Source organism: Leptidea sinapis, chromosome 12 (assembly GCF_905404315.1).
Source record: "Leptidea sinapis chromosome 12, ilLepSina1.1, whole genome shotgun sequence".
Lineage (NCBI taxonomy): Eukaryota > Metazoa > Arthropoda > Insecta > Lepidoptera > Pieridae > Leptidea > Leptidea sinapis.
This window is the reverse complement of record NC_066276.1, coordinates 13806157-13833975: the sequence shown is the minus strand read 5'-3', so window position 1 is coordinate 13833975 and position 27819 is coordinate 13806157. Positions and strand designations below refer to the sequence as shown.

General features: G+C 40.3%; 2 protein-coding genes across 2 annotated transcripts; one reads left to right on the top strand and one right to left on the bottom strand.

Annotated features, from left to right (window-relative positions):
- The first annotated feature begins 1947 nt into the window (after nt 1-1947).
- LOC126967298 (U11/U12 small nuclear ribonucleoprotein 25 kDa protein-like) lies at nt 1948-3251 on the top strand. The gene is made up of 4 exons (XM_050811769.1): nt 1948-2300; nt 2477-2687; nt 2859-2930; nt 3008-3251. The coding sequence occupies exons 2-4, from the start codon at nt 2541-2543 to the stop codon at nt 3242-3244; spliced, it is 456 nt and encodes a 151-aa protein (XP_050667726.1). The 5' UTR covers nt 1948-2300; nt 2477-2540; the 3' UTR covers nt 3245-3251.
- Nucleotides 3241-25704, bottom strand: LOC126967086 (pogo transposable element with ZNF domain). The gene is made up of 10 exons (XM_050811473.1): nt 25565-25704; nt 24080-24307; nt 17367-17546; nt 15302-15431; nt 15134-15225; nt 14604-14740; nt 13857-14014; nt 13007-13209; nt 12837-12938; nt 3241-3488 (listed from the first exon to the last, which is right to left on the bottom strand). The coding sequence occupies exons 2-10, from the start codon at nt 24200-24202 to the stop codon at nt 3351-3353; spliced, it is 1263 nt and encodes a 420-aa protein (XP_050667430.1). The 5' UTR covers nt 24203-24307; nt 25565-25704; the 3' UTR covers nt 3241-3350.
- Nucleotides 25705-27819: the final 2115 nt, after the last annotated feature.

Genomic DNA, 27819 nt, shown 5'->3' with positions numbered 1-27819 from the left:
AAAAAAGTTCTAACCATTTTTCCGTACATACACTACATTCAAATTTATTAAAAATAGTACAAATCACCTACAGCCAAAGAGTATAATAATATATAGGGAAAAGTGAGGCTCATCAAACTTAGGACCCCAAAAAAAATTTTTTTTCTATTTTTGAATTTTTAATATCGCATATCGTTAGTTCGTAGTTTGTTTTTAATTGTTCGCTATAAATAAGTGTTTGTTCTTTTGTTGTTTATTTAAAAACAATTAATTAAAAATGGGGGGAAACGCCTACTATTTGGTTCTGGCACTCGCCGGCCGCTGCCGCGGCACGCTACGCTCGGCTCGTGCGTTGTTTTAACTGTTCTAACATAACCTAACCTAACCAATTTTAATGAATTGCAAATTAAAAAAAAAATCGAGAACAAACTGATGTTTATAGAGAACAATCAAGAACAAATGGCGAACTAACGATGTAATAAATAAAAATTAAAAAAAAATCTAGGGGGCTAACTTTCTTGAGCTGAAAAGAGAGCCCTCTCTACGCATTATGAGCTGTCTATTTGAAAACTAGCGCCATCTGGAGACTGGCCCCGAAAATAACTATATATATGCTTGAAATTATAAAATTCATTTATATTGTTGTGACGTAAATAAATATCTAACTCAACTTTTAAATGTAGGTTTTGCAATTTTTGTTATAATAAATGTTGAAATAGCGCGTAGTGTTAGTCATTTAATTTTGTCACAACATAGAACATAGAGGATAGATTTAGTAGTATAAATATGCAAAATGGAACACGAGAGCTACATAAATGCGCAAACGCTAGAAGTAGCCGCCATTTTATGACCAGTGGGCAGTGACACAACTAAAGAAAAGTTGAAAGGTTTCAAAGCGAGTGAAAGTTGACAAAGCTTTCATTTTCGGGCCAACTAATAGATGGCACTACAGTCTTCTGAAAACGTGAACCCTGCCTACAGCTAAGTGAAACAGAAGTTAAGAATAAGATAATGTCTCTTACCAATAATAAAAGTGTGGGAACTGGTGGTATACCTCCCGTATTCTATTATCGATAACATTAACAATAATTTATAATAAATCTCTAAGGGATGGTATATTTCCAAGTGAATGGAAAAAGGGATGAATAAGAAAATGAGTATCCTTTTTAGGGTCGGTGTTATGAGGTTCATATTATTCAGTGGTTTTTAACACAGAAATACCCATAATCTCTGCGGCCTCCTTTGCGGAATCACTAATGTCTTAAGAGACCAATACTGATTCTTAGGCCAACTTTTGTAGACATGCCCAAAAGCATTTATTATAATAATCCTTTCAGACACAGAAATATGAGGGAGTTGTCTTTTTTTCAGCGGTTACAACATGTCCTGTTTGGTCGACGAACCTGGCTCAGCAACCATGTTTCGTTTTGTTATGACAACAATGAAATAAAACAAAAGTGATAAAAAAAAACTTAACAACAAACAACTACAACGGGAAAGCATGAAGAGCACATTCAATCACGACGAACATCAGAAACCGAACGAACAAAACAATATGCATGGCGACCAGCCATACATGTCACTACGATCAATAGATTTTTTTGTAACATTATTTAAGATTTTTTTTCTGTAGACGTGCCAAATGTTTAAACCTTCTATCTTATGGCCAGTGTCAGAGCTAAGTTAGCAAAAAAATGTACATTTTATTTTTCGGATGATTTTTATGCTATATTACAAAGAAAAAACGTTGTGCAATATTTATTTTTATGTATGTAGACTATACGTATAATTTTAAGATATTTTAGTATATTTTATATTACTTCTATTAGTGAAAACCTGTAATTGGCTATCTGTTACTATTTAAGTTTCTACAGAAATTGTACTAGCTGTTGGTTTTCCTTAAATAAATAAATAAAAATTTCGACACACACAATGGAAAAGTTTATTATTTTTAGTTAGCAACACCATTGTTTACATTTTTGATCTCGAAATTCGAATTACATTTCCGACTATAGATGTAATACAGTTGTTATACACATTAACATTTTTGTTTGTAAGGCCGGTTATGTTAAAGTTAAACTAGAACTAGACCTATAGTTTATTGTTGGGTCATTGTTGGAATTTACAGGAAACTGTTTTGCCCATGCTCCATAGCCATAAGACAAACACAACATAACCTAACCGGGGATTTTCTTGTAATCAAGTTACAAGTATATTGAAAAATAATTTACATATAATTCTTCTTTAACTTTGTTTTAGTTGAGGCTCGATGGTCTCATTATCAATTCTCAAACTAAATAAAATAATAACAGTCACAAACAGTAGGTATTCAGATTTGACTACATAATTTGACCCGTTTGGGTCCCTTAGCAAAAATACTGTTTTTGTTTTATAGTAACTGGGCATTACACCACATACTGACAGTATTTATTCATATTCCTGCATGTCACATATTACCTAAAATATATTGTTGTAAAATAATTTTCTGATATTGTAGGTACCCACTTATAAATTTTCAGTCTTGAACTTTGCACTATCTGTAATTTAGAACAATTAGATAAATGGAATCCATTCTGGATGTTGCAAACTCATTAACTCATGATGAACTTGTTGAAGTGACCAAATCATCTCTATGTACTTTACTGGGCTGTGATTCTCTCCTTGGTGATTTGCCATCAGATATAATTACTGAAGAAATATTGCTCTTAGTAAGTTGTATCAATATTATGAAAATTTGTCCAAATTATTATACATTTTCTTTGCAAGTTGCTGTGGTTGATATGCAGAGGCTAATTAGTATTATGTCTTCTGCTTCCATTTTTTTATCCAAATGTATAAAGTTCTGAATGAAAACTATATCCAAGTTCATCTTTTTTCAGACAGAGGTGGAACATGGTCAGTGTATATCTCTATATGTTTCTAGAGAAAATGAACCAAAACTGAAAGTTATAGTAAGAACGTTTTAATTAATCTATTTCTATGAATTATTACTTATATTGCAAATGAATTAAGTATTGCTGTACTTCAGGTACCACAGCAGGCCACTGTGAAGCAACTGAAGGCTTCAATTGAAAGACACTTTGAAATCTTTCAACGGCGATGTGGTAACAAAGTAAAAATTTCTTGGAAGTACATTTGGAGGACCTACAATCTTGACTTCAATGGCATTATCCTTGATGATAACAATAGTTGTATTGATAACTATGGGATATGCAATAAAGTAACATTAAATTTTAAAAAGAAACAGAATAAAGAAAAACATTAGCACTTGACATATTTTTATTGATTTTATTAAAATATCTTATAAGAAATGTAAATCGATTGGATAAGTTCTGGTGTCACAATATTTAACTGTAGTATCTCTGGATAATCTAAAGTTGTTCAAAGTCGGGTTGAGGTGGGGGCTCCTGTGGCAGTGGTTCGAAGTCTCCAAGACTGTAGTGCTGCTCTTCATGACGGGGTGTTGCCAGTGGTTCGTCATATGCTTCCTTTAATAACTCTTGATCATGCTTTTAAAAAAAATATGAAATTAGTTTTGGTCTCACTTGAATAAAAAGGACATAACCAAATAATAATTAGTACTTAAATATTAGTGTGGATGATATACTGTTTTTTTATGGCAGAGGTATGCTGTGTGACACCTGATGTTGAATTGAGTACACATTGCCACCCACATTCTCCTGGATCATAACCGGAATGTTGCGGGCGTTTTAGGAAGGTGTGCGCGCTTTTTTATGGTACCCATGTCATATCGTCCTGGAAACACCACTCAATCTTAATACATACCTTGGTTGTATGTGGAAGAAAGAAGCTTGAAAACCGGACTATGGAGGGACACCCCATATCCAGATGGTGGGGATAATATCCATGCTTATGGTGTGTCCTAAGAAGAAATGCATCGATCCCAGTATCACTGGGGTGCGCCAGACCAGAGATGACAGCAATACTTCATATGTGGCCGGACCTGCGCTTTGTAGAGCGCTAGAATGTGGGCCGGCTTCAAGTATTGCCGTGCTCTATTAATGACGCCCAGTTTCTTCAAAGCCATTTTGACTTTGCCCTCGAGATGACCACGAAATTGGCAATCGCTCGAGATTTCGAGACCTAGTATTCCGATACTAGGCGAGGCATTAAGGGAAGTGTTGTCGAAGAGCTGTGATATAACAAATGGGGCCTTCTTAGTGGTAAACGCGCAAACTTGAGTCTTCTGGGGGTTAAATTGGACAAGGTTCAATTTACCCCAATCCGCGACCATCTCAAGAGAGGACTCGATAGAAGACACAAGTTTATCCCGGCACTGGTCGACGATTTCCCGAGAGAGACCTGCATGGCCCGTGTATACGGCATCACCAGTGCTGTCGTCTGCATAGCAATGATATGTTGGACACCTCCAACATATCATTGAATATGCAGAAGAAACAGCGTGGGAGATAGCACACAGCCTTGGGGTACTCCAGCAATCACGGGCTTCGGGGTCGAGCAATATTTTTCGACAACGACCTGTATGCTGCGCTCAGCGAGGAAGCTGGAGGTCCACTTGCACAAGCTCTCGGGAAGCCCAAATGACGGAAGTTTTGAGAGGAGTGCCTTGTGCCATACTCGATCAAAGGCCTTCGCTATATCCAGGCTAACTGCCAGGCCTTCCCCCTTGCTTTCAATAGCCGCCGCCCATCTAAGTATACCTAATACCAGAAGATCACCTGCCGACCGACCATGGCGATATATATTATCATAAAACTTGATTTATTATAAAATATGAGAAGTTGCTTCAACTTGACATACATTTGTATTTCTCATCATATATTTTTTTATACTGGGATCAATTTGGTATAACAAGCTCCGGCATTAAAAAACGCTGAAGCAAAAAGAGAATCAGAGAGGCGTTACAGTGTCTGTACTCTGTATTGATGTCTGTCATTGTGACTGGGATCGGAATGGGAATGCAGAATTGATTACAGTTCAACCCTACCTAGACACAAATTTGTGAGTTCACCACTTAAAGATTTTTGTTGTATCCGATCGAGTCTAATCACTCCTCTAAAAAGGTTGGTGTACTCATTAAGGAGAGACAGTGATACAATTTACGTCATGTCAAACCGATGCGACCTATTGAATTTAGAGTATGTCTTTAATTTAGTTAATTTAATTTCATTAAAGGCAGGCAACGAATCTCTTCACTTGTATTGTACTGTGGATATCCATGGGCGGTTGCTTCATCATTCATCACGTGGCCTCTTACCAGTTTTGCCCCTAATAAGGAAGTTACTTTTTTTTTTGTATATAACTGGCTCCGTCGATTGAATGTCGACGATTCGGCCAACGTCAAGGTGGTGAGATTTTTTATTTTTATTTAGCTGATTGAAGTATATAAAGAACTGATTTAAAACGAAATGATCGGTTGATATAGCTGTGGTTTTTTTGTGAACTGAAGAATAGGCAACAAGAGTTAGTACGGTTAGTAATAAACACCCATAACACAATATTAACTACCTTGTTAGTATGTAATCTAAGTTTAAGGGAGAAATGTGTGAATGTAAGTGGAAATTTGTGCCTAATAGAAGCGAAGAAAGTATGGAGGATAGAAATTACAATTTAATATTATTGCGGGAGATAAATTTGTAAAGAATCTTTATGAAAGGGGAATGGCATAAAGTAAGAAGAAAAGGGATGTTGATGGGGCGAGGGATATCCTTCGGTAGAAGGTCATATAAAGGAATTGACAATTTAGGGCAATTGAAAAAAATATGTTCAAGAGTACCTTCCTCAAGGCCACATTCACATATAGAATGGTCCCTTACCCGGATCTTGGCCAAAAATACTGGGGAACAGACAAATCCCAAGCGAAGTCGTATGATGACAGAAGTGAACAGTTTATTTTGTTTTTTTTTGAGGAAAGAACCAGGGCTTAGAGGGGATAAAGGGTTGGATAGAACCATAGAATTTACCTATAGTTTGTTTTGTGATTTGCCATAAAGCATTCCATGAATCAACCAGAAAGTGTTTAGACATAGCGCGTAGATCTCGAGGAAAACAGTAATAAAATTTTAATGTTCCAGACTGAATCGCGTCTTTCGCGCACGAGTCTGCAATTTCATTGCCTGTTATCCCTAGATGACTAGGTATCCAAGCTAATGCAACTTCTATTTCCATTATGTGACATCTGTACAGGGATGCCTTTGTTCTTAAATTAAATGTGAAGTTGTTTGAAGATTTGAAAGGATTTTTTGTTAGGTCCAACAAGCAGCAGCTTAATGAGTCAGACAAGATTAAAGCCTTGTTGATCTTATGTGATTCAACATATGACACCGCCTCTGACAGGGCAATTGATTCGCCAGTAAAGATGGAATTCTGCGGGGGACTTTTGTAATTTAAAATTATACCCAGTTATGATTCGTAAGCATTTGGACTGGATTTTCTCTAATTTGGACAGGGCTATTTTGCTACACGGCTCAAGTAGAAAGCTACCGTAATCAAAATGACTACGAACGATAGCATTGTATAAAAGTTTTTGACAAACTGGGTGGGCACCCCAGCGTACCCCCGAAAGGGCCCTCATAACGTTTACACTCCTCTCACATTTCTTAACAATGTACTTCAAGTGGTGAATACCGGAGAGCTTAGAGTAAAGAAAAAGACCTAGGAATTTAACATTATCCTTAAACGGGACTGATTCATCACCTACTGAGAGATTTATGACCGGTATAGTGCGTTTTCGGGAAAAAATAACCGCAGTACATTTGGGGACAGAAAGAGTGAGGTTGTGGACTAAGTGCCATTGATTCAGATAATATAAAGCAGAATTTAAGCAAGCTGATGAATAGTTAAAAGAAGATGAGATGGAGTATAGTGATATATCATCAGCATAATGAAGAATTTTGCAGAATAGGCTAACAGTAAGGCCTAGGTCAGAAGTATATATATTATATAGGATAGGACTTAACACCGAACCCTGTGGGAGGCCCTTCCAGACAGTTCGAGGTGGGAGAAGGGTTCCTTGATGGCGGACGGAAATAGAGCGACCCATTAACATATTACAAATGATATTGATCAACCTAACCGGAATACTCAACTGGTGCATTTTCTGCCTGAGTAGAGGAAGGTGAGACATCTAGAAAGACCCCAACAACATGCTCGCTTCTAGAAAATGCTAAACGAATTTCAGAAGTAAGGATGCTTAGGTTGTCCAGCGTACCCTTACCTTTCCTAAAGCCATATTGGCTATTAGAAAGGAGATTTTTATTTTCTATTATCCATTCTAATCTGTTTTTTACCAAATTTTCCATAATTTTGGCCAGAACTGACGACACTGCAATGGGACGATAGGAGGAAGCAACCAATTGGTCCTTGCCAGGTTTAAGGATGGGTATAATAATTTGTGTTCTCCAAGAAATAGGGATTACACAGGAGGAGTAGAACGAATTAAGAATATTAAGAAGGACTTTTTTGCTAGTGGTAGAGGATTTACAAATGAAGGAATAAGGTATACCATCCGCGCCAGGAGAGGAATCACGGAGGTGATCAAGAACAGATGTTAGTTCGGAGAAGGAAAAAGGATCGTTCATTTTGTCTGATTCGGAAAGGGTAGAAATCGGATCGGGAGTAAAAAGGCAATCAGATTCAGGGACGTAGGGAGGAGCTAGATGGCAAAAGAAGTTATTAATAAAAGAGTTTGGGTCATTGTTTGAAATGTCCGGCTTGACAAAACCTCTACGATACGTTTTTATATTTTTGAAAACGAGGAGATAAGGATTCACAGAATTGACGCCATCCAAGGGGTTTCTTTTTGGAAAGAAGTCTTGATGTGCGAGCAGAAATCTGTTTAAAGGAAATAAAATCTACTATGCTACAAGATGTGGAGAATATTTTCTCAGCTTCTTTTCGCGAGCGGACCATGGCGGAGCATTCAGCATCCCACCAAGGAGGGGAAGAAGTAAATTTTCGGTCAGGATTTTTTAAGGGAATTGAAGCATTAGCAGCTTGTAAAATTGACGAAATGAACTTCTCATATATCTGCAGACAATTAGATGTTGTTATCTCTGTAAAAGAATCACTTTCTGAGTCCATAAGCAATGAAAATTGATGCCAATTGGCATTGGCGACTTGGTATTTGAGGAGAGGTTGGGAGGGAGAAAAGGGGGGAGATGGATGGGAATAAGAAATAATAATGGGAAAATGGTCACCACCCAATGAACTTGGTAGCACTAGCCAAGATAAGAGGGAGACTAGAGAAGGAGATGCAAGAGAAAGGTCAGGCACACTGATATTTTGTGCTGGGGAAACTCTACGAGTGGCAGATCCATCATTGAGGATACATAAATTTATGTCATCAAGAAGATCTAAAAGGAACGAGGAAGATAGGTCAATACAATGAGAACCCCAGATGGTGTGTCGGCAATTAAAATCACCTAATACCACCATGGGGCTAGGTATTAAGGAGAGGATAGTATTTAGTTCGAGAATGATGTTAGAATTGGGGTGAGGAATAAACAGAAACAAAAGATATATTAGCAGCTCTGGCAGCTACTACATGTAAACCTGGATTATGTATAGGCAAAATAATTTGGGAGAATGTCATACATGAATTAATCAGCAGTGCGCAGCCTGCCCAACCATCATCCCTGTCTCCCCGAAGGCAAGAAAAGCCTGAAATCCTAAAATGGGACCCAGGCATGAGCCACGTCTCCGAAATGGCAAGGATAGACAATTTGTGTCGATTAATCAAATATGACAAATCATGTTTATGACGGCGAATGCTTCTACAATTCCATTGGAGAATTTGGAGACCTATAGGAGCCATTATTGCGGGAAAGGACTTCAAGTAACTGTTCAACCAGGGCAGAGACATTGTTCGGTAAGGCGTCCGAGAATTTGGACAGCATATTAATAAGAGAGCAAAGAAGTAGTTCAGCAAGATTATCATTTGGAGTGGGGAGAGGGGTTGATTCTACAGGGTGTCCCGTAATCAGTGGACCAACGGGATACCCGTGATAGGGGTGGTCATCATCTCTCGAAAACACCAAATTTTACTGTTCTAGGGCCAGTAGTTCAAAAGATATGATTTTTTAAGCATTATTTTGAAAATTCTACCCTTATCAACACAAAAGTTGAAAAAAAATATTTTTTATTTTTATTTTGCCCTGTTTCTTAACTTAAGGTGGCTGAGGAAACATGTGTCTTCACAATTAAATCCATTTTTGTGAATAAATATTGCCAAATTAAAAATTAAAAACCAAAACATGCGCAAATATCAAATAACTAAATTTGCAACGTGATGTTTGAAGCAAGCTAGTGCAAAAAAAATGTATGACAGCCTTGCGGACCATTATTTAAAAAACATCTGCAGTTCATACTGATTCCAAAAAGGTATAATTAATCATTATTGTGAAACAATAAAAGACAATAATTATTTTAAATCAACATTAGATAGCAATTTCTTGGCGGAATTTACAATAAAACAAAAGTAAATAGTTAGAATTTTTTTATTTATTTCTTATAATAAATGTTCGAAATGTCTTCCTCTTACTCTAAGGCATAGCCGGCATCTTCTTATAAAATTTCTTTTTAAACTTTTTAACGCCCTTTCATTATTTTTGACTTTTTCACTCACCACATTCAGTTTTTGTCTTAGCTGTCTTTCGTTATCGTTAACGGTTTCATATACGGATTCTTTAAAATATCCCCATAAAAAATAATCCAATGGATTAAGATCAGGTGATCGAGCTGGCCATGGGATTGTACCTCCTCGTCCAATCCACCTACTTGGGTAAGACTCGTTTAAATATTCCCTCACTTGTCTGCAATAATGAGCGGGTGCGCCATCATGCTGTAACCACATCCTCTCACATACCTCCTGTGGTACATTTGCTAATAAATTACTTAAGTCATTTCTTAAAAATTGCAAGTACCGAGCACCATTAAGCCTCGGTGGGAGCTCAAATGGACCAATAAGTTTACCATCTAAGATTCCAGCCCACAAATTGACTCCAAACTGGTGCTGGAATCTATCTTCTCGTACAATACGTGGATTCACAACAGCCCATTCATGTAAATTATGAATGTTAAACACTCCAACTCTTTTAAAACACGATTCATCGCTCCATAATATTGAATTGAAAAATAGTGGATCTTGTCGGCATCGGCGAAGCATCTCTGCACAAAAATCTATCCTCCGTTGATAATCAGCAGGTAATAGTGCCTGCACTCGTTGAATATGATAAGGGTATAAACTGTTTCTTTTTAAAATGCGATGTACTGTTGTTTTTGCTATACCAGTACGTCTTGAAATACGACGAACACTCGTAGAAGGTTCTTCTGTCACTTCGGCCAGTATTTGAAGTTCATCGACTCTTCTAGGTCTTCCCACGTTGTTTGCAGCTCCGGGAATTCTGCCTTCTAAATACGCGTTATTTACACGGAGAAAAATTCGATGATCCGGATAGCGGTCGCGATTAGGATAGCGCTCACGATACGTACGGGCTGCTTGCCGAGCGTTTGCATTACACAGACCGTAAATAAAATACATCTCAGCATATTCACGAGGAGTATAGGTATTAGGCATTTTATAAAATCCGGGCAAACAGTATCCAAATCACAAAGACAAACAAGGTCCAATTCAAGCGTCAGTCACCAAAAAAAAGAGTCGTAATGGTAGCGAAGTAAAAAACACGTGTGCAGCTACGAGCTATGAGCAAGTCTCTGATGAAACTAAGAATAATTTGAAAAATTAGGGTGTGGGGATCATAGGCGTCGGCCAATAGGACCCCGTAAACGAAAAAGGTACCTGAGCGAGAAAGAGATAGCATATTGTGTTATCTCTCTCTCGATAACAAAATAATTCTCAGAATAGATAGCGCTTAAATGTTTCTCGCAATTGGAGTCTAAAATTGGTTATTAAGTTATTTTTTTTGTAAAATGTAATATTGTTATACCTTTTTGGAATCAGTATGAACTGCAGATGTTTTTTAAATAATGGTCCGCAAGGCTGTCATACATTTTTTTTGCACTAGCTTGCTTCAAACATCACGTTCCAAATTTAGTTATTTGATATTTGCGCATGTTTTGGTTTTTAATTTTCAATTTGGCAATATTTATTCACAAAAATGGATTTAATTGTGAAGACACATGTTTCCTCAGCCACCTTAAGTTAAGAAACAGGGCAAAATAAAAATAAAAAATATTTTTTTTCAACTTTTGTGTTGATAAGGGTAGAATTTTCAAAATAATGCTTAAAAAATCATATCTTTTGAACTACTGGCCCTAGAACAGAAAAATTTGGTGTTTTCGATAGATGATGACCACCCCTATCACGGGTATCCCGTTGGTCCACTGATTACGGGACACCCTGTATAGATGGCAATAGCTGTAAGGCACAGCCATTTGGCTGGGAGGAGGAAGGAGAGGAGATAATATTTTGGTGAGCCTGACGGTCATAGGATTTCCCTAAAACTGGTTTAGGTTTAGCTGGGAGTAAGAATGTCTTCTTGTAAGATGTTGAAGAAGTGCGGGCAGTGGAGGTAGCTGGTTGGGATTGAGAAGTTTGAGGAGTAACAGGGGAGGGATGGGGTCTGAAGACCTCAGAATAAAGTCGTCTTGGTTTATTAAACCTGGTTGAGGCTTCCGAATAACTTATATTTTCCTGTGACATAACAAGTTTAATCGATTTTTGGCGAGTATGTTCGGGGCATTTACTATCGATGGCCATATGACTTCCACCACCACAAAGGAAGCAGGAAGCCTCCAAGTCATTAGTTTTGCAAGAGTCTCCGGAATGAGGTTGAGCGCATTTATAACATCGCGGCTGAGATCTACATGTTACGGCATTGAAACGTGGGAAGCTGGTAAAGGGAAACTGGGAGAGAAGCATGGTAGCAATATACTTTATCGGGTAGGGATTGCCCCAAAAAAGGTAGTACCACCGAGTTGGAAGGTACCCATGTGGTGATGCCATCATTCCTAACCTTAACATTTAGCCTTCTCGCTCGAATTATCTCTCCACAATTTACTGGTACCACTATACCTTGAATAAGTTCTTAGAGGGACCAATCTGTAGGTATATCGCGGACCACCACCATACGAAATATTTGAAATTTCGGAATATACGCAGAATATTTGTTACATTCTAGAATATCCAAGTCTAAGAATTTGTTAGCTTTTTCAGCTGAAATAAAATCAACTGAGATCTTATTGCGGTCAAGTTTCTTAATGCCTCCCTCTTTAATACCGGTTATATTATTTTTGTGGAGGAATTGTGCAAATTTAAGGATTTTCAATGCGTATCCCGACGCGGGGTCTGGTTCAATTTTAGAGACATACACAGAGAATGGGCCTTTGTCTTCATCAGAGTATTTAAGGTTACAATCAGAGTCAAAACCAGGTTTCGAATAAATTGATCGGATCGATTCTGCCGGTGTCCTAATCATCTTGCCATCGGGTTTAGTTATTTCGATCTCTGCCGTTCTTTTCAAAGTTCTTGATTTGTCTGGGGGTATCCCCCCCCCCTATCATCAGGCGGCTCCTCCATACTCACTTCCACTTATAATTTCAAAAATACCATATACTTACATACAATAGTTATACCTACCACCACCACCAAAACAACACTAACAATAAAATTCAGATTCACAAACACCACGATCAGCATTAACAAAAAAATAACCTAAATTCAACAACCTCTCTCAACCACGCGTTGAACAAAAGCCTAAGTTATAATTGAAATTACGAATAATATAATGTCGTGAAAATGTTCGTTTGCGAATATTTAGGTGTAAATAAAATTATTAGCTGTCTGCGTCCAGAGCAGTAGGTATCATTTGTCGGTGCGGCACACGACGCTCGTCGGACGCTACAGAGAAGGCTACCTGGTCCTGCTGCAACACGGACGGCGGCGCCAGGTCGTCCAGGGACAGCTGCGTGCTGATGACGGACGGCGGCGCGTACTCGGGAACCCCGCCGGCCCCGTTCTGCACACAAGCACACCACTTATGTAACTGGCAGCACGCCGGTGACGCGGTGGGCGGGCGCCACTCACCGTGTCGGGCGCGCTCTCCAGGCTGGCGCCCTCCCGCTCCTCGTGGTGCTCAGCGCCTTGGTCCTTGGTCTCCGGGCCCGCGACGGGCTCCTCCGGCTTGCTTGGCGGTGAGGTTTCCGTCACGATGTTAGCCTGCGCGTCCTCCTCTGATGCGTAGGCGGTCGTGTGGTGAGTGAGCAGCAAATGCGTGAGCATATCGGTCCCTGCAAGTTGTCAGTTCAGTGTGAATAACGGCTGAAAATACTACTACTATAAAATAACTTTTCAGTTAAGTTCATATACTTATTAATAATACTAAGTAAACGAAGACATATATCTCGATATCGACCTAAGTTGCCGCTCAGACGCTGCTTTTCGTACTGTCTGAGATACATTCGAGAGATGTTTCTCACCTACTGCTGCAGTAGCCACAGCTTAGGTTTCCTATAGAGCATGTAAAATACAAATAAAGAAAGATAATGATCAACATCCAAACATACTAGTGAGTCGCATTCGCTGGATACCACCGAATTCTGGGCATAGATAGAGTGAGTAATTGGGATATCAAAAATGGTAGTATGCCTTGTACGCTTATTCGGAACTCGGAGGTTGCATTAATTTAGTTTGGGGCTGTTAATTTATGAATGCACTAATTCTATTTTCGTAAAGATTTTTTTTTTAAATAAAAGTTTGTACAGCAGTTATAGTCATTCAAAGGCGACAATATGCCGATTACAAGAATGATCGCCTCATTTAGACTGACCAGGTACTACAATGCCGAGCAAGGGCCGCAGCGTGTATAATAAATGTTGACATTAAATGGGCAGTCAATGAGAGGCGGTGCGGGTGTAGTGGCTGTGGTAGTACTGACCGATGTCGCTGCAGTAGCCGCACACGCAGTACAGCGGCGCGGGCGCGCGGCGGGGCGCGTCCTCGAGCGAGTGCGGGCCGGCGCAGTAGCCGCTGTGCTGCAGCATGCCGCGGTAGCAGCTCGTCACGAACGGGCACTTGCTGCACCGCGTCACGCCGCTGCCACATCACTCGTTATTAGTGCGCGTTGAGTATCCGTGTCAGCAACGACACAATCTACATCTTGGGAATGGAGCGACCGCCTCAAGGCTATTTTAAGATTTACTTTTTTTTTCGAAAAGGCTCGCAGAGGTAATTGCGCCCGTTCTTCTCTAGTCTGAGGCAAATCAAATTTAAATTACGATAACATGTGTAAGCGCAAAAATGCGGCTACAGGAGACGAAAATTTATTTATTTTCAATTAACAATAATTGAAAATAAATGCAAGTAAAAAGATTGCAATAATGTGCTTTTTGACGTATATCACAGTTTCATACTAAATAAGTAATAACACTAAGGTTTAACTTAAAGTAAACTGTATTAAAAAGTTAATTGGTTCAAAAAAAAATTTTATGCTATAAATTATATAATTAACTTTGTGAATAGGCCAACTTATTTATATATGTAACTTTTGGTATAAATTGTAAACCGTAGCGTGACACGCTCGAATTTTTCTCAGGCCGTGACACGCCGAATCCTTCTTCGATATAACTCCTTCCCCCCAGTTATTGCCGTGTGACCTGTATGCTGGTGAAGGCCAGACACTCACAGGAAGTGGCGGTCGGCGTCGAGCGGCTCGTCGCACTCGCGGCACAGCAGCGCGTCCCGCAGCCGCAGCGTGACACGCTCGAACGTCTCGCCCAGGCTGTGGCACGCAGAGTCCTTCACGGGCGGCCGAGCTTTGTTCTGATCACAACCATTCGATAAACAACAACAATCTATACGGCATTCGCCACACTTCGGTTGTTATTTTTGAGATTACTTATTTTGTTTTGTTTTAAAGTACCAAATAAAACAAATATTTCTTTTTTCTATAATGCTAATAGTACAAGATCCCACCACTCGGTTCTGCAAGTAAGTGATTTTCTGATACAACTAATACCTGGATACTGTTGGAGAAACCCTACATCCGCAGATCTATAATTGAAAAACTATGTAGCTTTAATTATAATTTGGATTTTATAATTTTATAGTGTACATGGTATAAATATACCATAACAAAGCAATATTAATAAAACTTTAATTTGGGTTGTATATCTCTCTCGTCGTATTAGGACTATTTAATTATGGAGCACAAACCTTAGGCCGCGTGATCAGGTGCTCCTCGGCGCACAGCGGCAGCACATCGTCCATGGAGTTGTGGTCGCGGATCTGGTGCTCCTTCAGCTGGCCTGCATCACAACAGAACAAGGTCAGTAATGAGGGTCACAAGCGGCGAGTGGTGGGTGGCGGCGGCCAGAACCGTACCGAGGTGGACGAACTTGAGCACGCAGCGCGGACATCGCATCTCCAGCGCCGAGCGGTGCAGCCGAGCGTGCTGCGCGAACACCAGCGCGTTGGAGCGGACCTCGCGCCCCGCGCTGTACACCGGCACCGTCTGGAGCGGACAATGACGCAACAATAATAATATTTGAGTGATCGTGTGTGTGGTGGCGCCCCAGAATAGCACCCCATCTCCAAGGAGCGACTAAGGGATATAAACAATGGAGGATGGGCAGGAGCATCTTTCGTTAAGAGCAAACCATTTACTGCGATCGCCAACCCGCCTGCCACGTGGCGATTATGGCAAAAACCGCCCAAACATGACAGACACTATGAGGCCCCGGCGGCCCCGCTCGTGGTGCGCTAGCGACCGGGCAGGGGGTGCCAAATCGACGGAATACGTTGGATGAGGGCAGCGCAGGACCGATCGTTGTGGAAATCTTTGGGGGAGGCCTTTGTCCAGCAGTGGACGTCTTCCAGCTGATGATGATGATGAAATGAGTGAATAACAATTTTTACACTAAAACTTGTACAGCAAATCAAAATGAATAAACCTTCATAATAATAAACATAAACTCATGTTGCCTACTACTCGGCTTAGTCGAGTTAGTATGAGGGGCACACTGAAATGATCGGGAATAGAATATTTCAGATTGAGTTACAATAAAACCTTCTTTTAGAATTTGATTACTGGTCTCTTAGAATCCTAATGACATTCGTACAATTAAAAAAAAATTTAAAACAAAAACTATGTTGGTTTAAAGTTGACACGTCGTTAACAGAAATGGAGCTCACGCGTGACCTTTTCCGTGCCATAACTTATCACAATTTTCGTCGCGGCTTATCTCAAGATAAATGCCTCAGCGAACTTGTTTTGATTTATGATTGTGAAGCACCGAGTCAAACGACAATATACCGCTGGTATGCCGAGTTCCGACGCGGTCGTGTGTCGCTCAGTACTGTTTCATCTGCAGGTCGACAAAGAACAGTGGTCACGCCTGAAGACATCGCAGCTGTGCGAACTATTATATTAGATGACCGTCATGTGACATACAAGCAGATTCAGGCTGTTATCAGTAATGGAATGACTGCAATTCAATTGATATTACAATATAAGCTGTGTGTAAGAAAGCTAGTTTCCCGCTGGGTTCCCCACACTTTGTTTGAAGAGCAAAAGGCGACGCGTGTAGATTGGTGCCGAAATACTCTGCAACGCTTCAACGGAGCGACGTTAAATGCCGTTTATAATATTTTCTCAGGTGACGAATCATGGATTTATTCATACGAACCTGAAAGAAAACATCAGTCAACAGTTTGGGTCTTAGAAGACGAGGTCAAACCAACGAAAGTGGTTCACTCCCGCAGCGTGTAAAAGAAAATGGTCGCTACGTTTGTCTCGAAAAAGGGGCATGTTGCTACAATTCCTTTACAGGAACGCAGAACGGTTACCGCTGAGTGGTATATCACAGTTTGTTTTCCAGAAATGATAGCCAAACTCCGAAAAAATAACCCGAAACGTCGCATCATCTTACATCACGATAATGCGAGCTCCCAAAAGACTCGGAAGACAAATGATTTTTTGAAGCAGGAAAACGTTGAGCTGATGGGCCATCCTCCGTACAGCCCTGACCTGAGCTCAAATGATTTCTTTACATTCCCTAGAATGAAAGATTTATTACGCGGTCTACGGTTAAAGACCCCAAAGCAGCTGTGGAAGCGTACAAATCAGTCATTTTGTCAACATAAACTTCAGACTGGAATTACTGATTTAATGATTTGTTTGCACGAATGGAAAAGTGCAATAATTTGAACGGGGAATACTTTGAAAAACAATAAAATACAATTTAACTATACCGTGCCTGTGGTTTTTGTTATTCACGGGCGTTCAAGAAAAAAGCATACTCCATCAACATTAAAGGCCGGCAACGCATCGTTCGACACCTGTTTAAGAGGATGTTCATTGGTGGTCGCCTCACCTCTCCCCATCCCGTTCGCCCCTCTTATGTAAAAGGGAAGCGGTCGTCGAATCGCTGAAAGCGTGTTGCGTCACCTTGAGACAGAGCGCGCAGAAGAGCGCTGCAGTGGCGGGATGTGCGGCGTGCACGTGGTCGACGGCGGCGCGGTGGGCGGACGCGCGGTACGGACACGCGGGGCACGCGTACGGCAGCTCGCGCGGCGTGTGCGCGCGCTGCATGTGCGTGCCCAGGGTCAGCACGGCCGCGAACCGCACCTGCGACCGACGACCGACGACGAGTGGTCACAACATTGAAATCAATCTTGTTACATATTATGCATTATCATTACTGTCACTGTTTAAATGTCATTATGACTTAGTAGCCTAACCCACATGTATGGAATATACTAATGTTTATTAAACTTTAAACACGAATTCCTTAAAGTGTGATGTTTGTGGCTTAGAACTTTTTTCAGGAACTACGTCCAATTCGTATAACTTATTTTAAAGAGCATTAACAATATCAATATCATAATATAATTACAATTTAAAAAAAAGTGTGTATGAATCTGAGTGTGTCATAATACATAAGGCGTCAGTCGTTCCTACAACAGCTGTTGTAATCACGCAAGGAGGTGTTGATCTCCTTTTTGTTCGGGTTATAGTCTGAGTTATTCCTAAGTCGTCGTCATGGTGGACTTAAGCTAAGCGCGCACGCAAATAAATAAATAAGTAATAAATAAATTCTTTATTTTGCTAGAAAACATGTAACAATGGGTGTAAATAGTTTTAATGTTATCGGCCATTTCTGTCATGCAAAATTATTATTAACAAAATTCTAGTTATTATTATAATTGATTAACAAACTCTATATTTTAAGCACTTAGGTTAATTTAAATTATAATTATTATTTTTAAATGTCATTGTTTAAAGACTAGAATTAATATATATTTTAAAGTCAATTTAATTTAACCTAATGTGTCAACATTTCATTTATGGAATAAAAACATTTATCTATAAGCCATGTAAAAAGATCCTTTTTAAATCGTTGGACGGGTAATACGCGTAAGCTTGGAGGGAATTTATTAAATATTTTTATACACATGACATAGCTACATTATCCGTAGGATGCATTATGAAATTTGTGTGCAATCACCAGTCTGTCACCGTTTCTTGCATTTCTCGGATAAATATCTCTTGCTTTTGTAAATAAATGGTCATGTTGTTTGACAAAGATACATACTTCGTATATATACATACAGGGAAATGGAAGAATACGTAATTCTTTAAACAGTGGTTCACACGAATCTAAGTAAAAAGCTCCTGTCATAGCTCTTAAGCATCTCTTTTGGGCTATGAAAGCCCTATTAGGCTTGCTAGAGTTTCCCCACAAGATGAGTCCATATCGAAGTACTGATGCGACATAACCATGATAAGCTGCCAGGACTGTACTTGGTAAAGCCGTTTTACGCAATCTATATAACACATAAACATATCTATCAATTTTTTGGCATACCATGTCTACATGCTCTTTCCATTTTAGATTTTTATCTAGAAATACTCCTAAAAATTTAACATGCAGAGCTTCTTCTATTTGGGTATTTATATAATTTATCTTAAGGCTATAGTTATTAGAGCGGTTACTTAAACTAAATTGCATAAATGAGGTTTTTTTAATATTAACTTGAAGATTATTATCCTCTAGCCAATTTACCACTGTATTAATTTCATTATTAATTTCAAAGATACATATTTCGTATATATACATACAGGGAAATGGAAGAATACGTAATTCTTTAAACAGTGGTTCACACGAATCTAAGTAAAAAGCTCCTGTCATAGCTCTTAAGCATCTCTTTTGGGCTATGAAAGCCCTATTAGGCTTGCTAGAGTTTCCCCACAAGATGAGTCCATATCGAAGTACTGATGCGACATAACCATGATAAGCTGCCAGGACTGTACTTGGTAAAGCCGTTTTACGCAATCTATATAACACATAAACATATCTATCAATTTTTTGGCATACCATGTCTACATGCTCATTCCATTTTAGATTTTTATCTAGAAGTACTCCTAAAAATTTAACATGCAGAGCTTCTTCTATTTGGGTATTTATATAATTTATCTTAAGGCTATAGTTATTGGAGCGGTTACTTAAACTAAATTGCATAAATGAGGTTTTTTTAATATTAACTTGAAGATTAATATCCTCTAGCCAATTTACCACTGTATTAATTTCATTATTAATTTCACTTTCATAAATATCAATCTCATTTTTATTATTACATGTCATAATTATTGATATGTCATCGGCGAATAAATAACAGTCATTTTTTGTCACAGGCAGGTCATTAATATAAATTAAAAATAATAATGGTCCAAGGACGCTTCCTTGCGGAACACCAAATCTATTTAATTTAAAGTTTGATTGTTGGGAAATTATGGTAGCCTTTTCGTCGATAGAATTGATCTCCACACATTGCTTACGGTTTTTTAAGTAGGACTCCATCCAGTTAAGAGCTGGTCCTCTAACGCCATTTTGCTCCAACTTATCCAACAAGATGGTGTGTGATACGCAGTCAAAAGCCTTGCTCATATCAAAAAATATTACACACGTTGGTTTTTTTGAATCTATATTTTCTGCTATTTTGTTAACCAGTTTAAATGCAGCTAATGTTGTCGACTTGTTTTTTTGAAAGCCAAATTCTTGCTTGTTTATTATATTACTTTTTGTAAAAAAATTTGTTAAACAGCCATACATTGCTTTCTCAAAGACTTTTGAAAAATAGATACGAGTGCAATTGGGCGGTAGTTATTAAGTTGTTTTTTATCGTCTTTTTTATGTAGTGGCTTGACCACCGATAATTTTAGTGCGTCTGGGAATTCACCAGTTTCAAACGACAAATTGATTAGGTATGTTATAACTGGTACTAGTTCATCTTTGCATATTTTTATAATTTTTGTGAGAATTTCATCATGGCCTACTGCTTTAGTATTCCGCAACAATTGTATTATTTTTAATGTTTCGTTTTCCGTTACTGGATTAAGAAAAATACTACTTCCAGTTTTATTTTGATTTATACAAGGTTTCAACTTTCGCTTTGTCAGACATTTATCACTGCTGTTAGTCAAGTTTATCCAATAATCATTAAAACTGTTTGCTATATCTTTAGTGTTATTAATCTCATTATTATTTACTATTACTGATTCTATACAAGTGTCACTATTGTTACTTTTTGTTTCATTTTTAATAATTCTCCACGTCGCATAGCATATGTTTTTACTGTTTGCTACATAATGGGTATTACTAAATTTTTTTGATGTGGCAATACAATATTTAAGTGTTCTTGCATATTTCAAATAATTATTCTTATTGCTATCGTCTTTTTTTCTACATTTTCTATATCTTAATACTCTTTTTATTTTACAGCTTATTCGAATACCTTTAGTTATCCATTTGGGCTTTCCATTGGATTCCATATGTTTAATTTTTATTCTCGGAAAACAAAGTCTATATAATAGAGTTACTAAGGAATGAAATTTGCTAAAAGCGTTATTGAAATTTTTTTCTTCATAGACTTCATTGAACGACAAGCTTTTTAGGTAATTTTTGTATATCTCGATATTATAATTACTATAATTACGTTTGTACATAAACATAGATATTTTATTTTTAATGTTAACACTTTCGAAACTTAGAATTTGTGCTGTGTTATGGTCAGAAATATCGTAATTATGTAAAGAACATAGGTTCTTTACATAATTACGATATTTCTGCTATAGAGCCCCATCAATATTACTTATTATATGATCAATGCATGTGCTATTTCTCCTTGGTAGATTAATGTGTAAACTAAAGTTAAAGTTTTGCACGATTTGCTTTAACTGTTGAGAGATTTTATTACAATTCAGTGTATTAATATTAAAATCACCTGATATAATAATTTTTTTATTCTTTTTACAGTATTCTGAAGTACGGTTCTTAGTTTTTCAAAAAATATACTTACATCAGAATCAGGTGTCCTGTAGATACAAATAATAAACAAATTTTTGTCCACTATGTCTATCCCACAACATTCAAATGCTTTCGGATCACACAAAGTATGTAGGTATTCTAAATTTTTTGATCCTATCCCTTGTGATGAATATACAAACACCACCCCTTCTTTTTATTCTACTGTAATTTGATGCTAAGAGATACCCATTTAGTTTTATATTACTTTCATGCCCTTTTGGAATGAATGTTTCCGTGAAGCATAGTATGTCAATTTTATCTGTATTTTGCAGATCTTCAACCATGATTTCTATTAAGTCTTTCTTTGCTATAAAGCCAGCAACATTTTGGTGAAGAACTTTACAAGTGCATGTTGAATTATTAATTTTTGGCACGAAAAAACAGTTTTTCCCCATTTTTGCTGTCATCAACTTTATTTGGTTTAAAATAAAAAGGAATTGTTCCCTTCTTTGGTGCATCCTGAGATGAAGTTAAAGTTTGATCATTTTTTGAAGTTACGTCATGAGTCCCTTTCTTAAAATAGTATGGTATCGTTCCTTTTAATGTGGAACGATTTATGTGTCTTTGTTTTTTGAAATTCAAAAACCTTTTATTGTAGTCTATTTGGTCAATTACGAGATTTATTTTATGGCACATATTATATTATACGGCGTGTTATTTCGATAAATGTTTTATCGAGATTAAGAAACGTACAATTAGGAAACTTGTTACATATCAATCGCAACATGTCATTAAGTTTCAGTTCATTCAAATGCCTACTGAAAGTCACACTAGTTACAATAATATGGACTTGTGGTAGAGAATTTATTTTTGTATATAAGTCAGATGATATTTTAATTGGATCACAGTCATTTTCACCTACAGTTAATATTAATTTGTCGTCGCAGGAAAAATCATACAACTCACAAGATTTGAGGATGTCCCCTGTCGTTGCATCGGGTTTGATGAACGCTTCAATTGTATATTTTTCATACGGATTGGTTCTTCTCGACTGAATGAGCGCTGAGAATAAATTTTTAGATTGTTGACTTCCTATTATGTAAATTTTTCTTCCTGATTTTCTTTGAATATTGGTACTTTTTTGAGCGAGTTTTTCATTCAATTCAGAATTTAGTGGTACTGCTGGTGCATTTTCTAAATTAATTTGTATTTGTTCTATTGCTTTATGAGATATTATATTGTTCTGTATAGAGGATTTTACTGACGGTGTGCGTTTAGATTTCTTTGTTTTTGTTCGTAGCGGTGTGGAGTTGATTGAAGAATTACCGTCGCTTAGCAAAGTTTTTAAGTAATTTTATTTGTTTTTCATTTTCTTCAATTAACTTTCTTTGTTTTGTGTTTTCTATATTTAGTTTGGCAATTTCTTCATGAGCACTTTCTAATTGCCCAGATAGGGTTGCTAAGTCCTGTTTAAGATCTAAAACCTGTGACCAAGATCTGGTAAACTACATGTGCTGACATCTCTGAATGTTGAATTATGTAGGTCTTCCATTGAACTACAAAATGTTATATTTTCTAATGATTGATTATGTAGTATGAGAGTATTCTTGCTGGATAAATTACTAATATTTGAAATGGTTTTATCTAACGAGATACTTTGTGTCAGCTGTTCAGTATTTGAAAGATTTTTTATTTCCTGTGTAGAGCTTTTCCTACATTTATGACATTTCCATTTGAGTCTCTTATCGGTCGACATTGAATTGTATCTTTTTAAAGTAATGCTAGCACATTTTAAGTCAAACGTGTTATTGCAATTAGTACATTCCAAATATTCTTTCACTTTTATAGTGTGTGTGCATGTTGCGCAGATATTCCTTCGTTTCGATCTGGTATACATCCTGCTATAATACTATCTTTTGACTTCAACTTTTACGGAGACAACCGCTCACTGACACCATGACACTCGAAACACAATATTGAAATATTAATACTAATATTACTCGATGAAATAAGGATTCTATAAACTGGATTGTCACACACTTTAAATTTAACTTCAAAATTTAGTATTTTACACCGTAAACATCCTCACACTACTCAAAATAATTAAATACAATTAAAGTGTTAGGGAGCACTCAAGAAACAAAGCAATGTTTAAAAATACGGACTTCGACTTAAATCGCTAGATAAGTCTGCGCAAAGTCTAAGTCGCTCCATAGATCTCAGGCTCAATTCTTCTGATAGTGCAAAACGGGGACGACTCGACTCGACTTTAAATATAAGTTTGTCTTCACGATCAAATCTTTTGTTGTTGCTTATAATATGAACATTGATTTTATACGAGCGTCAATCAACAACAAATCAAACAAAATTGATTATAATATAGTAAAAATATCTAAATTTAAGGCCATATTGATAATAAATACTTCATAAGTTTAGTTTTAAATTCTCTTACAGGTTTATAGTCGAATGGCGTCCGGTAAGCTGTTTAAAAAAATACGGTAGGTGTTCTTTCAAAGTTCTCTCACCATAGTAGTTATTAATAATAGGTACCTCGAACTTACGAGCAGACTTCGACATAGCATCGTGATTGTGCATAATTGGAGATTGGCAATGTTCTTTTTTGCCATGATTGTTAATTTGTTATATAAATAAATTAAAAGCGCGAACGCGCTTTTCGCGCCGAGTCAATCCGCAAGTATTGTCTATTGACGTCCGGCAGCGAGGAGTCCTCTCCTCGACAGTGTCATCCTTGCAACTCGTACAAAATGGTATTTAAGGGACGCTTTCAACGCGCGGGCAGTGCCGATCGTGTCGTCGAGTCGAATGAGTGTGGTACAAAGTTTGTTCAGTTCACCTCGCAGATGAGACAGGCGTACGTGAAGAGCTCCGGCGACTTGGTGTCGAGCGGGTGCTGCAGGCTGAGATGTGACGCCAGCTGCTCGCTCGACTCGAACCGCTGGTAGCAGTAGCGGCACATGGGCGCCGCGAGTCCCGCCCCCTCCCCCTCGCCGCTGAACACGTGCGCCGCCACGTGCAGCGACAGCTCCAGGCTCTGGTGGAACACCTCCTCGCACAGCGGGCACTGCCGACCGAACAAACAGGGCGTGAGCGGCGGCTTGAGCGTCGCGCTTTCGCAGACAAAAGTTTGGATGGCAGGGAAATATAAGAGAACACATGCTGTACATTAATATAACATATAACTTATAGTATTTTATGTATCCACCCCCGATTTACTCCGTGAACAAGCTGGCTTTAGAAGCGGATATTCAATGGTAGATCACATTCCTACATGTAGTGAAAGAAATAATGGAGAAGAGCAAAATATATGAAATGCCGTTCTACTGTTGTTTTATAGATTATAGAAAGGCCTTCGATTCAATTGAACATGATATGGAAGGCGGTCAAACACCAATAAAAAGGGAGTTCTCAACAAACATATCAAAGTTTCTATTAAATGTGTACAAAAACAGTAAAGCTAAAGTAAAGTTAGATACAGAAGGAACAATAAATATAAATAAAAATATAAATAAGTGTAGAGTACACCAAGGTGACCCCTTGTCACCAGAGTTTTTTGACGCAGTTCTAAAAGAAATCACCCGAAATTTTAATTGGAAAGAAATGGGCCTAAATATTTATGGAACAAAATTAAGTAATCTAACATTTGGAACTAGTAGAAATGATTCATAACCTTGAGAAAATAAGTCGCCTGAAAAACCAATTGTAATAAGGAATTACAATTTCGAATATGTACATCAATACACTTAGGACAAGTTATATCACAAAAAGATCAAGGCAATAAGGCAATAAATTGATAATAGGACATACTTAGAAATCAAAGAAGCAATGAAAAACAAAGATATAAAAACAAACATAAAAAGAAAACTTAATAGCTTTTTTGACACTGTCATAATACAGTCTATATGTATATAAATACACTGGTCTTTGTTTCATTCTAAAATACTAATTAGTTTAGATTTAACACACATCTAAAATTCCTACTTTTAAACAACACATGATTTTCTTGAATTGAGGTTAGACATTTCGAACAATTTTTGCGTAATTTCTACCGTAACGGACTAGAGAACCAGCGCGCGCAACGTACTGCGCGAGTGTTGACTTATGACGTCACACGTAGAGAGCAACGGCCGGTTGAAACTCGCGCCATGAGCCTATGTAACTGTAAATTCTATATCTCGGAAACTAATTAAAGTATCAATTTTTTTTTGTATTCTATAGAGAATAAGAAAACCTATAAACCAAAATGAGTCAATATTCTTCATTGTCTAGGTAAAAGGAATCGTGTTTGAACTTTTCAAATCTGTCAATGCGGCACTGTTACCTGCACGGCTATGGCGACGGCGCGCGGCGGCGGCGGCGCGGCCGTCTGCCCGAAGTAGTGCCGCTCCAGCGACACGGTGAGCTCGGGCCGCAGCTCCCGCTTGATGCTCTTGAGCGGCACGTCCAGCTCCACGTCGTCCTCGTCCAGCGGCGGCCGCCCCGCTCGCCCCCCTCCTTCATACTTCTAGTACATTATTACCTGCACGGCTATGGCGACGGCGCGCGGCGGCGGCGGCGCGGCCGTCTGCCCGAAGTAGTGCCGCTCCAGCGACACGGTGAGCTCGGGCCGCAGCTCCCGCTTGATGCTCTTGAGCGGCACGTCCAGCTCCACGTCGTCCTCGTCCAGCGGCGGCCGCCCCGCTCGCCCCCCTCCTTCATACTTCTAGTACATTATTACCTGCACGGCTATGGCGACGGCGCGCGGCGGCGGCGGCGCGGCCGTCTGCCCGAAGTAGTGCCGCTCCAGCGACACGGTGAGCTCGGGCCGCAGCTCCCGCTTGATGCTCTTGAGCGGCACGTCCAGCTCCACGTCGTCCTCGTCCAGCGGCGGCCGCCCCGCTCGCCCCCCTCCTTCATACTTCTAGTACATTATTACCTGCACGGCTATGGCGACGGCGCGCGGCGGCGGCGGCGCGGCCGTCTGCCCGAAGTAGTGCCGCTCCAGCGACACGGTGAGCTCGGGCCGCAGCTCCCGCTTGATGCTCTTGAGCGGCACGTCCAGCTCCACGTCGTCCTCGTCCAGCGGCGGCCGCCCCGCTCGCCCCCCTCCTTCATACTTCTAGTACATTATTACCTGCACGGCTATGGCGACGGCGCGCGGCGGCGGCGGCGCGGCCGTCTGCCCGAAGTAGTGCCGCTCCAGCGACACGGTGAGCTCGGGCCGCAGCTCCCGCTTGATGCTCTTGAGCGGCACGTCCAGCTCCACGTCGTCCTCGTCCAGCGGCGGCCGCCCCGCTCGCCCCCCTCCTTCATACTTCTAGTACATTATTACCTGCACGGCTATGGCGACGGCGCGCGGCGGCGGCGGCGCGGCCGTCTGCCCGAAGTAGTGCCGCTCCAGCGACACGGTGAGCTCGGGCCGCAGCTCCCGCTTGATGCTCTTGAGCGGCACGTCCAGCTCCACGTCGTCCTCGTCCAGCGGCGGCCGCCCCGCTCGCCCCCCTCCTTCATACTTCTAGTACATTATTACCTGCACGGCTATGGCGACGGCGCGCGGCGGCGGCGGCGCGGCCGTCTGCCCGAAGTAGTGCCGCTCCAGCGACACGGTGAGCTCGGGCCGCAGCTCCCGCTTGATGCTCTTGAGCGGCACGTCCAGCTCCACGTCGTCCTCGTCCAGCGGCGGCCGCCCCGCTCGCCCCCCTCCTTCATACTTCTAGTACATTATTACCTGCACGGCTATGGCGACGGCGCGCGGCGGCGGCGGCGCGGCCGTCTGCCCGAAGTAGTGCCGCTCCAGCGACACGGTGAGCTCGGGCCGCAGCTCCCGCTTGATGCTCTTGAGCGGCACGTCCAGCTCCACGTCGTCCTCGTCCAGCGGCGGCCGCCCCGCTCGCCCCCCTCCTTCATACTTCTAGTACATTATTACCTGCACGGCTATGGCGACGGCGCGCGGCGGCGGCGGCGCGGCCGTCTGCCCGAAGTAGTGCCGCTCCAGCGACACGGTGAGCTCGGGCCGCAGCTCCCGCTTGATGCTCTTGAGCGGCACGTCCAGCTCCACGTCGTCCTCGTCCAGCGGCGGCCGCCCCGCTCGCCCCCCTCCTTCATACTTCTAGTACATTATTACCTGCACGGCTATGGCGACGGCGCGCGGCGGCGGCGGCGCGGCCGTCTGCCCGAAGTAGTGCCGCTCCAGCGACACGGTGAGCTCGGGCCGCAGCTCCCGCTTGATGCTCTTGAGCGGCACGTCCAGCTCCACGTCGTCCTCGTCCAGCGCCGTGCGCGCCACCTTGCGGCGGCCGCCCCGCTCCCCCCGCTCGCCTCCCTCCTTCACCTTCTCCTGCTTTATCTTGCTGCGGCGCAACGCGAGCGGCACCTGCACACGCACACATTGTAGCGACGGTCGCGGCTAAGGCCGGTCTTACATTGGAAGCGGAATTTCTACTACCAGACCATCTGGTCGGGTCTGAACATTGACGCGCCGTGTCCCCTCCTACACTGGAGCCAAAGCTCGCTTCGTGGAGAGGGAACAAGTCTGACAACAACTACGAAACAGGTTTGTTTTTCGTCTAGTCCAGATTCTAGACAATAACGACACCT

What these genes read in the sequence shown, in the direction of transcription:
- LOC126967298 (XM_050811769.1), top strand. Translation starts at nt 2,541, where the DNA reads ATGGAATCCATTCTGGATGTTGCAAACTCATTAACTCATGATGAACTT. An exon ending in CTGAAGAAATATTGCTCTTA is followed by an intron (nt 2,688 to 2,858) that starts GTAAGTTGTATC and finishes ATCTTTTTTCAG; the next exon opens with ACAGAGGTGGAACATGGTCA. An exon ending in AACCAAAACTGAAAGTTATA is followed by an intron (nt 2,931 to 3,007) that starts GTAAGAACGTTT and finishes GCTGTACTTCAG; the next exon opens with GTACCACAGCAGGCCACTGT.
- LOC126967086 (XM_050811473.1), bottom strand. Translation starts at nt 24,202, where the DNA reads ATGTGCCGCTACTGCTACCAGCGGTTCGAGTCGAGCGAGCAGCTGGCG. An exon ending in ACGCCTGTCTCATCTGCGAG is followed by an intron (nt 17,547 to 24,079) that starts GTGAACTGAACA and finishes CGTCGGTCGCAG; the next exon opens with GTGCGGTTCGCGGCCGTGCT. An exon ending in CCGTGTTGCAGCAGGACCAG is followed by an intron (nt 3,489 to 12,836) that starts GTAGCCTTCTCT and finishes TTTTTTTAAAAG; the next exon opens with CATGATCAAGAGTTATTAAA.